The 13786-nt window shown below is 42.1% G+C and overlaps 1 protein-coding gene and 1 long non-coding RNA gene across 3 annotated transcripts in view; both read left to right on the forward strand.

Moving 5' to 3' along the window:
• LOC310746305 overlaps positions 1 to 13786 on the forward strand; it is a 163912-nt gene that overhangs the window by 108800 nt on the left and 41326 nt on the right. The gene's annotated exons all lie outside the window — the stretch shown is intronic.
• VIPR2 (vasoactive intestinal peptide receptor 2) overlaps positions 1 to 13786 on the forward strand; it is a 54255-nt gene that overhangs the window by 3572 nt on the left and 36897 nt on the right. For both annotated transcript variants that reach the window (XR_014540492.1, XM_083579908.1), the window contains exon 2: positions 6328 to 6430. Coding sequence is in view for 1 of the 2 variants with exons in the window: in XM_083579908.1 (XP_083436034.1) it covers positions 6328 to 6430 (103 nt within the window). In the remaining variant the exon portion in view is untranslated. The remainder of the gene's footprint in view (positions 1 to 6327; positions 6431 to 13786) is intronic.

Here is a 13786-nt window from a genome sequence, read left to right on the forward strand (position 1 = left end):
TAAAGGTAAAGGTAAAGGACCCCTGACAGTTAAGTCCAGTAGCGAACGATTCTGGGGTTGCGGCGCTCATCTCGCTTTATTGGCCAAGGGAGCCGGCGTACAGCTTCTGGGTCATGCGGCCAGCATGACTAAGCCGCTTCTGGCATAACAAGAGCAGCGCACGGAAACGCCGTTTACCTTCCCACCGGAGCGGTACCTATTTATCTACTTGCTCTTTGACGTGCTTTCGAACTGCTAGGTTGGCAGGAGCAGGGACCGAGCAACGGGAGCTCACACCATCGCGGGGATTCGAACCGCCAACCTTCCGATCAGCAAGCCCTAGGCTCAGTGGTTTAGACCACAGCGCCACCCATGTCCCTAAGTTATATTATGTAGCTTGGCTTTTTAACTCCTCTATTTTCATGTGTTCACTTTCCCTTCTGTTTTATAATGAACATGTGGAGCTGCTTTCTAGTGAGGTCATTGGTTTGTTTAGCCTAGCATTGCTTATTCTGACTGGATCTTGGAATGCCATAGGGGTGAATCATCCCTGTAAGTGCTCATCCCTCCATCAGTCCTCTGCAAAGGTATACGCCACACATCACCTGTGTGTGTGTGTGTGTGTGTGATGCCCAGCAGAAAAAAATGCAGGCAATGTTGTTACTCTGGCACAGCAGTTTTTCCACATTCCTGATTCCTGACTGTTTTATTGCAACATACTATAGGATCAAGTCTTCCAGGACTTGGAAGTAGTTAAGTGTGATTTATCCAACTGCTGTTTTGCCAAGCTAATCTTCTCTATATTGTTCCAATTTTAGTATATGTGCTGCCGAACTGAGCACTATCAAACTGCTGTTTAATTCGCACATCAGGTGGAATTGCATAAAAGGATCTTGCAACAGCAGGGAACCACCTGTTATTAACCAAGCTTGGTAAATGATGCCAGTTAAAAATGTTGGATTGTTTCCAAATGGCTTATTTTCCCTATCCCTGAAAGGTGTTTTTTCTTTTTTACAATAGTGAACTATTAATGGCCGCAGTTCATCCTATGTGATGGCTTGTAGAATGCCCATTTGTATTCCCTACTTTCCAAAATCATCTTTTCCCCCCTAAATGTGCATAAGGAAATAACTCCAGACTCCAAGCACGCAACACTGTGAATTCATTAGATCACTTGGTGCCTAAAGGCCTTTCATAAAGTGCGTATGATTCAAACTGGCTTATTTGTTGGAAAATGAACGCTTTTGCACAATGCCGCACGCCTGGAATAGAGGGGGGGCATTGCACATCTTCTGCAATTTCCGCAGCTGATGTATATCTTTCAAAAGATATACTAAATCACTGTTTAGAGAACATTTAAATCATGTGATTTAAAGATTTAAAAAAAGAATATTTTTAGGCATTTGTTTAATCGACAAATGATAAACACTGAGAATTAAAGTTCACTAGTGGTACACAAAGCCGCATCTATGTTTCGTTTTGTGATTCTCATAAGTAATCTTAATAAGAACCTGCAGGATCAGGCCAGTAATCTACCTACTCCAGCATCCTGTTCTCACAGTGGCCAACCAGACGCCTGTGGGAAAACTTGCAGCAGGATGTGAGCAAGTCGTATTCAGAAGAGTTACTGCCTCTGACTATGAATTTGTCTAATCCTCCTTTAAAGCCATCCGCATTGCTGGCCATCGCTGCTTTCTGTGGGAACGAGTTCCATAGTTCATCTGCTGCATGAGAAAGAAATGTCTTTTATCTGCCCTGAATCTTCCAATCTCCATTGGATGCACACAAATTCTAGCCCCATGCAAGAGAGAGAAAAACTATTCTCTGTACACCTTCAGTCCTAAAAGGAACTGGGCCACACATTAGAACATAGTGATCCAAGAAAGATACTTGGAAAAGGAAACTAGCATTAGAAACCACTATTTTTTCAAGGTTGCCATACTTTTTTCCTGGCACCGCACCTGTGCATAAATATAACAAGGCTTATATATTTAATGTTATGGCTGAAGACCAAATTGTGGTTAATCTCAGTCTACACTGTTTAGAAGCAGGCTCGTTTCAATACATTATAGTTAAGACTAACCACTGTTTGTTGGGTTCAGATAATGATGATGATGATGATGAATTTCATTTCTATACCACTTTATATTTCCAAGAAAAAATCTCAAACATGTCCACAGTCCTTGTGGCAATGCTGAGGGAAGGGCAGGGAGGAAGAGTATGTGTGCTCAGGTAGAGGCTAGAATAGTTCTTGTCACAATAAACCATGGTTTGGTTGCGTATTGTGGTACTTTAACGCAGGGGTCAGCAAGCTAAGGCCCATGGGCTGGAAGAGGCCGGTGGAGGTCATTTGACCGGCCCCTAAGCTGCCCCCGAACTGAGTTGCCCGTTCTCGTGCTGTGCTAAACCGGCGCATGGGGACTCGCTTCCGTGGCGCCAAAAATCGCGTCTGCGCAGACACAAATACTAAAAATCACAGGTGCGCACGTGATCCAGCCCACAGAGGGATCTCGGTGGGACCGATCCGGCCCAGGCAAGATACACCTTGCTGACCCCTGCTGTAATGCAACCAATGAACCATTCCAGTTCAGAAGAATAATTAATACAAAGAGTAACAGAAATGTTTGCACATTACAGTGGGTTTTCCCACTGCACAGCATTTAAAAAATAAGATGTACGAGGAAAGGGGAGAAGAATCAAAAGTCGTCACATTAAAATTTGTGATACTGTACTTTGTTCTTATCACACTAGATGGGTTCTCTTTTTTTTAATAAATATTTATTAAGTTTTCCAATTTTTTGCAAACAAAAAAAGAAAAAGAAAAAGAAAAATATTAAAAACAAATCAGTTTCAATAACAATTTTTCAGTAACATGTTTCTTTGACTTCCTCATACCTCCCCTTCTTGTTTTCTAGTTCAAATTGTTAATCCAGCAAATCCTAATCTCTTAACATTCCTTTTAACTAACACCTTATTTTCCAATCAACTTTTTAAATTTTATGACTTAAACAATTTTAATCCCAGTTATCTTTATCATAACAGCTAGAGACCACATAAGTTCAATCCAGCATCTTTTCAAAGTTCATTAATTTTATAGTATTTCTGTAAATAGTCCTTGAATTTCTTCCAATCTTCTTCTGCCGACTCTTCTCCCTGTTCGCGGATTCTGCCAGTCATTTCTGCCAGTCCCATACAGTCAATCAACTTCATCTGCCATTCTTCCAGAGTGGGTAGATCTTGCGTCTTCCAGTGCTTTGCTATAAGTATTCTTGCTGCCGTTGTAGCATACATAAAAAAAGTTCTGTCCTTCTTTGGCACCAAATGGCCGACTATGCCCAAGAGAAAAGCCTCTGGTTTCTTCAAGAAGGTATACTTAAATACCTTTTTCATTTCATTATAAATCATTTCCCAGAAAGCCTTAATCTTTGGGCACGTCCACCAAAGGTGAAAGAATGTACCTTCAACCTCCTTACATTTCCAACATTTATTATCGGGCAAATGATATATTTTTGCAAGCTTGACTGGGGTCATGTACCACCTGTATATCATTTTCATAATATTCTCTCTTAAGGCATTACATGCCGTAAATTTCATACCGGTGGTCCATAACTGTTCCCAGTCAGCAAACATAATGTTATGTCCAACATCTTGTGCCCATTTAATCATAGCTGACTTAACCGTTTCATCCTGTGTATTCCATTTCAGCAGCAAGTTATACATTTTTGACATAATCTTAGTTTTAGGTTCTAGCACTTCTGTTTCTAATTTAGATTTTTCCACCTGGAAGCCAATTTTCTTGTCCAAATTATAAGCCTCCATTATCTGAAAATAATGAAGCCAGTCTCACACTTTATTTTTTAGTTTCTCAAAGCTCTGCAATTTCAATCTGTCTCCTTCTTGTTCCAAAATTTCCCAATATTTTGGCCATTTGGCCTCCATATTGAGCTTTTTCTGGGCTTTCGCTTCCATTGGTGACAACCACCTTGGGGTCTTATTTTCCAGTAAATCCTTGTATCTAATCCAAACATTGAACAAAGATCTCCTAACAATATGATTTTTAAATGCTTTATGAGCTTTAACCTTATCATACCACAAATATGCATGCCATCCAAAAACGTTATTAAAACCTTCTAAATCCAAAATGTCTGTGTTTTCAAGAAGCAGCCAGTCTTTCAACCAGCAGAATGCTGCTGATTCATAGTAAAGTTTGAAGTCTGGCAGGGCAAAACCACCCCTTTCTTTTGCATCAAAATATTATATTTTATCCTGGGCTTCTTGCCCTGCCAGACAAATTTAGAAATGTCTTTCTGCCACTTCTTAAAACAATCCATCTTGTCCACAATTTGTAATGTTTGAAACAAAAATAACATTTTAGGCAATACATTCATCTTTATAGCTGCTATTCGACCCATCAAGGAAAGCTTCAAATTTGACCATATTTCGAGATCTTTTTTCACTTCTAACCAGCATTTCTCATAGTTATTTTTAAATAAATTCCCATTTTTAGATGTCATATTAATCCCCAGATATTTCACTTTCTTCACCACAGTCAAACCTGTTTCATTCTGAAATTTCTCTTTTTCAAACAATGACAAATTTTTCTCTAAAACCTTTGTTTTGGCCTTATTCAGTTTAAATCCTGCCACCTGACCAAATTCTTGAATTAATTCTAAGACTCTTTTAGTACTAGATTCTGGCTCCTGTAACGTCAAAACTAGGTCATCTGCAAATGCTCTCAGTTTATACTGTTTGGCTCCGACCTGTATGCCTTTAACCAACCGGTCCCTTCTAATCATATTCAGCAGAACCTCCAGGACCGCACACTAGATGGGTTCTCTTCCACCCCGCTCCTTAGTTAGCCAGGTTCTCTTTTGATAACAAAAATGTACATTTCCTTCATTTATAATAATGTTCAAGTTGCTCTGAAAAGCTGTGAGTCACTTCAATCAGTATTTTCAAATATCCCTGTGGTGACTAGTGATTGCCAACTGTAGAGGCATTGTTCACTGGGGAATGTTCAAGGCAGCAATCAAGGATGTTTCTTTGTACAGAAGAGTGCGGTTTTCAAAGTTCCCATTGGCATTGCTTGGGAGCAACCAAGCTGCCTACATTTAAAGCCCAGTTTGGGGAACCTTAGGTGCTGACAACGTTGTAAACGCAGCAGTTAAGAGACTGAACGGTGAACCAGAAAGTCAGTGGTTTGAATTTTGTTTCTGCCATTGTGTCTTTAGCCACAATGCCTTGACCTCAGCCCCCTGGGAGATACCCTGTGGCTACTACTGGCACCTGGTTGTGGAGGCCAGAGCTCAAACAAAGGCATTAATGAGCCTCAGTGGAAACTGTTAAACCAGAGATGGTCCTCTGCTGAGTCAATGCTTGCAGCTGGATCTTCCTTGTATTCCCAAGTAAGGTTGTTCCTCCCATATAGATATTTCCTTCCAAGTAGACCTCTGGTGACAGAGCCTTCTGGCAGCCAACTAAGCTATGCATTGGGTCTACTGACACCTTTGCTCCTGAAGCCTAGAGGGTGATGCAGACTTGGGTGATGAATTGAGGACTTGGGATAAGGTTGGAGGAGTTATTGAGGGGCCTAGGCGAGGCGTCCCTGTAATGGGATTATTCAGGCTACCTTGGACAGCAGCAAGTTCTTCCATATCTTTGTTTGGAGCTGTGCCCCTTGCCTAGAGAGATTTCCCTAGGATCTGGGCTGGAGAAGTTAATGACTCCCTGTGGTCAAGGAGTGTGTTGCTTTACTAACTTTTTCAACCTGCAACATCAGACAGTTACTGATTAAAATGAAAAACCACAGCTTTCATAGCTGGTTATCACTACCTTCTTAGCACGTCAAGGATTCCTCAGTTTCTGCTATAGAACTAAAATATATGTTTTGATACCAGTGGTTGTTTTCAGCCCAAAATGACATTGGGTTGTGCCCAGTGCTAGCCTTACTCAGAGCAGTCCCATTGGAATGAATGAACATCTTGATGTAAACTGCTCTTTCGGTAGATTTCATATATTTTGGCATGCATCGTGATTTGCATGTAAATTGTTATTTCTTTGCTACACGTACCTTCTGAGGAGTAATGATACATTCTAATGACACTTGGAAGCAAAGGGTCTGTTGGTTAGGGAGATTGAGTTTTGTTTCGGTCAGTCAGTTTATTTGTTACAGTGGTTCTCTGCACGTTTGTTTGCTGAGTGAGTATGCAATTGTATCAGCATACTTTATTCAGCCTATAACTTCCAATGCTAATGTATTTACTTATTCTTGAAAAACCTAATAAAAATGATTAGGTGTGCTTAGTGTTATGAATATATTTCAGTCGTGTTCTTTGTTCACTTCAACAGGTAAATGGGATTCACCCGGAATGCAGATTGCAGCTGGAGCTTCATAAAGAGGAAATAAAGTGCATGGAACTTTTAAAAAATGCCAAAACCGTGGGTTTTAAAGGTAAGAAGACAACATAGAGAGTGAAAAGAAAAGAGTGATTCAGTCATGTAGCCTTGCAAATAAGTCCACAAAAGCTACTGTCCCGGTGGCGTAGCGTGAGGGGTGCAGGGGGGGCCGGCCGCACCAGGCGCAACATCTGGGGTTAGGGCAAATCCATGGGTTAGGGGGCGCAAATCCACGGGTTAGGGGGTGCAAATTACTTGCCTTGCCCCGGGTGCTGACAACCCACGTTACGCCACTGTACTGTCCTGCAAATGAACGGAGCCTGTTAAGATTCTCGTAGCCTCCATTTCCATGCTGGCTGCAAATGAAAGGAAGGTCCCTTCTCTTTTTTCTTTTTTTAAAATAATTTTTATTGATTTTAACAATAAATAATATAATATAATATATAATATAATATAAATAATATAAATTATAAAATGTACCACAAAACTTATCACTTATACAATCTTTTTAGACTTCCATCAGCACCTCTGGTGATCCACCGTTTTATCCACTTCTTATACATTTCTTAACTTTATATTGCCTTTAAATCTCTTAACAAATTATCCTTCCCCTTATCCATTTTTGCAATACTTCCAATAATACTCCTCACAAAACTTCTTGCAAACCTACAAATGTCGTCTGATCTTCACAAATACTTTTCAAATAGTCCGTATATTTACTCCAGTCTTCTGTGAATTTCTGGTCCCACCGGTTTCGAATTCTTCCTGTTAGTTTATCTAGTTCTGCATAGTCCATTAACTTCATCCTCCATTCTTCAATCGTCGGTAATTCGTCTTGCTTCCATTTTTGGGCCAATAATATTCTTGCTGCTAGGAAGGTCCCTTCTCATGGCCAGCATTGACATGGGACAGGGTTATCCACCACCCCCTCTGCCAGCCTGCTATATTTCCATGGTTACTTACTGTAATTAGCAAATCACTTTTATTTTATTCCATTACACATGAAATAAACGTGCAAAAATACAAAAATATCAGAAATGACCCATCCATTCTCTTAAATTTGTCAACAAAATCAGAAGATGTGAGGGGACATCTGTTGGTAGAAACATTAAGATGTCCCTGTTTCCTGTATATGGTGCCACAGCATCCTGGAAGTTAGTTGTGCCGGTATAAATGATAGAATCTGACCACACAGTATAAAAAATGTTATGGGTCTTCTAAGCCTTTGGAAACCTTTATATTTTCTGCCCCTGCCAGGTTCCATTCACTTTCATACCACAGAGATATCTGAAGGTCTTCCACTTTCGTGCTGTGGATGTCCTAGCTGCTGCCAGAAGCCACATCACTAATTCTTTAGCTTGCAGTTTTTGAATATGACCGTCTCATATATTTAGAAGTGAGCACTGTGGGATCATTTGTCTGGTAGTCTTTGAGACAGTATATACGCATTAGACCAGAACTCTTTCACCAGTGGACACTCCCACCATAAATGAAAAGACATTCCTATCGCCCCAGTGATGACATTCTGCCCCTCCAAGGGCAGGAGCAATGGGGAGCAGCAAATAGCACAATAGTAGGTCCCTTATGGGAATATCGGAAGCTGCCTTGTACCAAATCAGACCATTGGGCCATCTAGCTAGGGTTGTCCCTACCAGTAGGCAGAATGAGGCAGGCGCTTTAGGTGGCAGATAGCTGAGGGGCAGGCAGCAGTGAGGTGTTGGAGAACAACTGTGTGCTAAGCAATTTGTTCTGTGCCTCTGAGGTAGCCTTGGTGGAAGATGTTGTCCCATCACCAGTGCTGAAATCAGATTAAAAGTTGGTTTTGGTCCATGGAAGAAGGTGGGTGATGCCGTCTTCATCTCACACAGCGAATTGAGCTCGCTCTGCATATAGTTCAGTACTGTCTACACTATAGTTTTTCAACCCTGAGTCTACCAGATGCTGTTGTACTACAACTCCATCATCCCTGACCTGTCTGAGGATCATGGGAGCTGTAGTCCAGTAACTGTGGCTGAAGAACTTAGTTGTAGGGCTATACTTAGACTCTGCAGGAGTTCCTTGCACTACGTGAAGATGTTTGGATTTTTTAAAATGATAAAATGTCCTATGGGGCAATGATTACATTTTTAAGATGAGGAGAAAGCGCTTGGAAGGAGGCAGTTGATCCCATTCCTTTCCTGTCTCTGCTTTTAAAACAATTTTTCACTATGACTTTAAGTGCAATGGAACAGAAGATTATCAAAAAGCAAATACAGAAGTGAAACATTTCCCACAAGCCAGTGCCTCAACCAAGGCCATCTGCTCACAGTGTAAATAAATGATCTTTCATTCTTCTCAGTAGGGAGACAATAAATACAGCAAAGGGTTTGAAACAGAAAAGTAAACACATATCTGCCTGTAAAAGAAAATGGATCAGTAGCAATGAATTGAATTAGACTGGGTGCTGTGAGTCAGAATTTTAAAAGAGTCTGTTATAGGATTTTTTTTTAATTGGCAAGGATATCTTTATTTGACAAGGATTATAAGGTTGCCAGCCAATTGGAAGGGTGGGTTGAGAGCCAATACAAGCCTGCAGGTTCCTTGCAATCACAGAGAACATGAGAAAGCCTAATTGCTGTACTGGTTTATTTTATTTATTTTCAGTTTAATTGTATTTATATTCAGTAGCCCTGTAAGATTGGTTAGGCCAAGAAATATAGCAACTGGCACAAGGTAACCCAGTAAGCTTCTTGACTGAGTGAGGATTTGAATTTGGGTCTCCCTAGTCCTAGGTCTAGTGATGTATGGAAGTCAGAGCTGGACCATAAAGAAGGCTGATCGCCGAAGAATTGATGCGTTTGAATTAAGGTGCTGGAGGAGACTCTTGAGAGTCCCATGGACTGCAAGAAGATCAAACCTATCCATTCTGAAGGAAATCAGCCTTGGGTGTTCACTGGAAGGACAGATCCTGAAGCTGAGACTCCAATACTTTGGCCACCTCATGAGAAGAGAAGACTCCCTGGAAAAGACCCTGATGTTGGGAAAGATGGAGGGCACAAGGAGAAGGGGACGACAGAGGACGAGATGGTTGCACAGTGTTCTCGAAGCTACCAGCATGAGTTTGACCAAACTGCGGGAGGCAGTGGAAGACAGGAGTGCCTGGCGTGCTCTGGTCCATGGGGACATCACTAAACAACAACAGTCCTAGGTCACATTCATACCATATGTTTAAATGCTATGATACTACTTTTAACAGTCATGGTTCCCCACCCCCCAAATCCTGGGAGCTGTAGTTTAAGGGTGTTGTGAGAACCCTATTCCTCTCAGAAACTGACAATTCCCAGAGTTCCCTGGGAACAGGGATTGACTGTTCAAACCAGCACTTGCCCTGCAAACCAGGATCTCAAGCCAGGAATTGATCCTAGGTTTGTTTGGGCTAGCAGAGTATGGATGAAATGATAAACCATCGTTTGTTTCAAAGCGGGATCAGTGTGCAGTATGCGAACTGAAACTCCTCACTGCTTATTCACGTAATGCCAAACCATGGTTTGGTGTTCTGTTTAAATGGAACGTCTAAACGTCAGTCATGGCATTTGCTGGCTTGAAATCGTATCTGACTGCAGGAAAGCTAAATAATTGCTTCAGTGAGCATTTTTAAAAGGGCATGGAAGTGCTAGGAAACTAGGGGGGGTTGTGATCTCCTGCCCATAACGTGTCCTATTTATAGAGCACACAATAACTGCTTTAGTTGAGGCCGTGGGGAACTTTGTTTTAAACAGAGATGCAATCGTGTTGCTTTTATGGTTTGCTACGGGTCCAAAAACTGTGTGGATTACCTCGTATAGATTTCAGGATTAGAGCATGCTTAGCAGTCACAAAGCCCGCAGCAAGCAAACAGCTCCAGAGATGAAGTTGAAGGATTTATCTAAGCACTGACTTCTCTACCTTCCGCCCGCAAGAGAACTGTTAAAGGCAAAACACTGCTGGAAGTCCCTGGAACTTCTAAGTACTTTAGAAGATACCTGCTGGATCCGATCAAAGACCCATCTAGTCCATCTTTGGCTAACCACATGCCTATGGGAAGCTCACAAGCACAGCATGAATGCAATAACTCTCTTCTGCTTATCACCTCCCTCAACTGATATTCAGAGGCATACCCCTTTTCAGACTTGAGGTACTATCTAGGCATCGTGCCAAGTAGCCATCGATACCTTCTCCTCCATGAAATCTGTCTTAATCCCTGTTCAGAGCTGTACAAATTGGTGGCCATCACTATGCCTTGTGGGAACAGATTACACACTTTAACTATATGCTGTGCAAAAAAGATAGCCCTGTCATTTGCCCCCGGCTCTTCCGAAGAAGAGTGGAACACAAATTCTCCTCTTCCAACCCTCACTGACAGCTTTAGTTGCTGTGTAGCATAACCCTATCCCTGTTGACTCAGAAGTAAGCCTCCAGAAGTAGGGTATACTCTCAGGTTAAATGTGTATGGGATGGGAGTTTAAGGTAAAGGTAAAGGGACCCCTGACCATTAGGTCCAGTCATGGCCGACTCTGGGGTTGCGGCGCTCATCTTGCTTTACTGGCCGAGGGAGCCGGCGTTTGTCCGCATGCAGCTCATGTCATGTGGCCAGCATGACTAAGCCACTTCTGGTGAACCAGAGCAGCGCACAGAAATGCTGTTTACCTTCCCGCCGGAGCGGTACCTATTTATCTACTTGCACTTTGATATGCTTTCGAACTGCTAGGTTGGCAGGAGCAGGGACCGAACAATGGGAGCTCACCCCGTCACAGGGATTCGAACCGCTGACCTTTTGATTGGCAAGTCCTAGGCTCTGTGGTTTAACCCACAGCGCCACCCACTTCCCACCGGGAGTTTAAGAGGGTAATCCTATAGAGGGGGCGGGGAGGAGAATCCATAACAGAGTTCCTGTTACTTACTACCCCTGTGGCCAGAGCAGAAAAATATGCTTTCCCCTTTTGTTTCTTTAATTTGACTTTTTTAAAAAAATCTAACAGAAGGGAAATTAGCTCTTGCTTTGGGCATCTTAAAGAAATTAGGGTGTTTTGGACCCAGGGCCACTCTGCAAGTGCCCTGATTTAGACGCTACTACCAGCAAAACACCCACAGCAGGTAGAGTTTTCCATACCGGTGAAATTTTCTGCCAGCATTCTGGTGTCCTCCAGAGTACAGGTGCGTTCCTGCCATTGCATCTCCTCTTTCCTAGCAGAGCAGCAGTTATAGCAGGAATGGGAAACCTGTTCGACTACAACTACCATTGTCCTTGAGCACCGGCCATGTTGACTGGGGCTGATGGGAGTCGAAGTCCAACAATAGCTGGTACCCCATCCTTGATTCCTAAAGTCCGTTAGCCAGGCTTCCAGCTAAGATAGGACTTCCCTGCTGGTTGTTTTAAAAGCCATTTGGGGCGTTTGGTATGAACAGTGCTTTTTTTCTGAGGGGATGCATACCCCTAAACATTTTGTGAATCTTTGTACTTTTGTCCATTTACTGTATTTATTTTTCTTGAATCAAAATGAGAGTACCCCTAAACATTTTTTTTAATAGAAAAAAAGCACTGGGCATGAATGTTGCTTAAAGGGAAGCTGACCGTTAGTATACATGTGCTTGTATCTTGATGGAACCAATATAACCCCCACATTAGACAGAGCTTTCAGGCAAGTTTGTGCCTCACCAGAGCTACCCCTATTTTTCCCCCTAAAGTGATTCAAAAAGCAACAGAACACAGCTGTCGAAATATAGTAATTTTCAGAAGGCTGTTTGGGACGCTCTGGCTTGGGTTGCAAGCGGGGTGTTCGCTATAGACCTTTTAGGAGAATGCTGAGCTGGTTTTGCTACTGATAAACGGTCCGGAAGTGACATGTGACTCACATTGGTAAATTTGTTAACATGTCAACAGAAACTCACAACACAACCCTCTGCCTGTTCAATCATCAGTAAAGGCTAATTCTCAGATTGTTGTGAATAGAATGGCAGTCCCAGTATATAAGAAAACCTAAAGTGTGGGGTTTTTTAAATATAGACATTATAAGGATGTCCAAAAGTAAGTTTCTATATTTAGTCTTGTCAGCATTCGAGCTGAGTACAATATTTTTGTCCTGTATGTGTTTCTAATAGCAAAAACATATTTTGCCATGGTAATAAATCACTTTGGGTATTTCTTTTTCTCTTTCCAGTTTCTTCCATAATAATAACAAGGCTAATTGCCAAAAGACACACAAATCAAGCCTGAAACGATTGTCCACATTCTTTTGATAGCCCTAAGCTGCATATTAATGATTCCTGTTGCCCTCATGACGTTTTATAGTTGCATCTTTTTATTACCAGGTTCACTGGAACTAATTTTGGGTTACGTTTTTCTTTTCACACGCAGCAGTAATATGAAGTAGCTATAAAACTCTTAGAATTATAAGCTGGAAAGTGTGGAGAGATCTTACCGTGTGTGCGCCTGTGTGCAAAAAATCTTAGTCAATGCTTACTTTAAAAATTCATTTCCTTGGTTCTTAGGTTTGCAGTGGATTGATGAGAGGTAACAGCTGTTTTAAAATACCGTGGTACCTTGGTTTACAACGATAATTCATTCCAGAGGTCCGTTTGTAAACCAAAACAGGTTGTAACCCAAGACACGCTTTTACCAATGGGGTCTCCAAAAAAAATTGTTCGTAATCCTCCCCCCCAAAAAAGGGTTGTAATCCAAAAAAGGTTGCAAACCTTGACATGCACTTCCGGGTTTGATGTGTTTGTAATCCAAAACGTATGCAAACCAAGAGGTATGCAAACCATGGTACGACTGTACAGTAGCACCTCGGGTTACATCACGCTCGGGTAACGTAAACTTCAGGTTGCGAAAGCGGCAAACCCAGAAGAGTTTCACTGCACGGACATGCGCAGAAGTGGTCTACTGCCCCGCGCACATGCGTATAACAGTGATCCTTAGGTTGCGAAAACCTCAGGATCCAGCCGGACCTCCAGAACGGATCCCGTTCGCAACCAGAGGTACCACTGTATAAAAGTTGAAATGCATTGAAAAGTCCATTCAAATATAGGCAACTCCCCATTTAGCAGGGAGGGGTACATTCTCGGGCACCGCACATTTAAGTAGAATCATGTATATGGGGGACACTATTGAGAAAGCCTGCAAACACCCTCTACACCTCTGGAAACCCTTAAAAAACCAGAAATCCACCACAATCACTCCCTCCAAACCTCCTTGCTCAAACTCTCCACAGGCCTCAAAGGTTGGTGCAAAGACTCCTGGGGTTGCACTTGCAAAGGCTTGTGGGATTGCTAGACACTATTTTTGTGCCATTTTTACGCTCTTTTAGGGTTGTTTTTGCCTCTTTTTGTTCCACTTCTGGGTCCGTGGCAATGTGTGCATGCACATTTGCCTAGATAGTGCAGGTTGAAGCTC

The sequence above is a fragment of the Podarcis filfolensis genome, assembly GCF_964270895.1.
Source record: "Podarcis filfolensis genome assembly, chromosome: 12".
In the NCBI taxonomy this organism is placed as follows: domain Eukaryota; kingdom Metazoa; phylum Chordata; class Lepidosauria; order Squamata; family Lacertidae; genus Podarcis; species Podarcis filfolensis.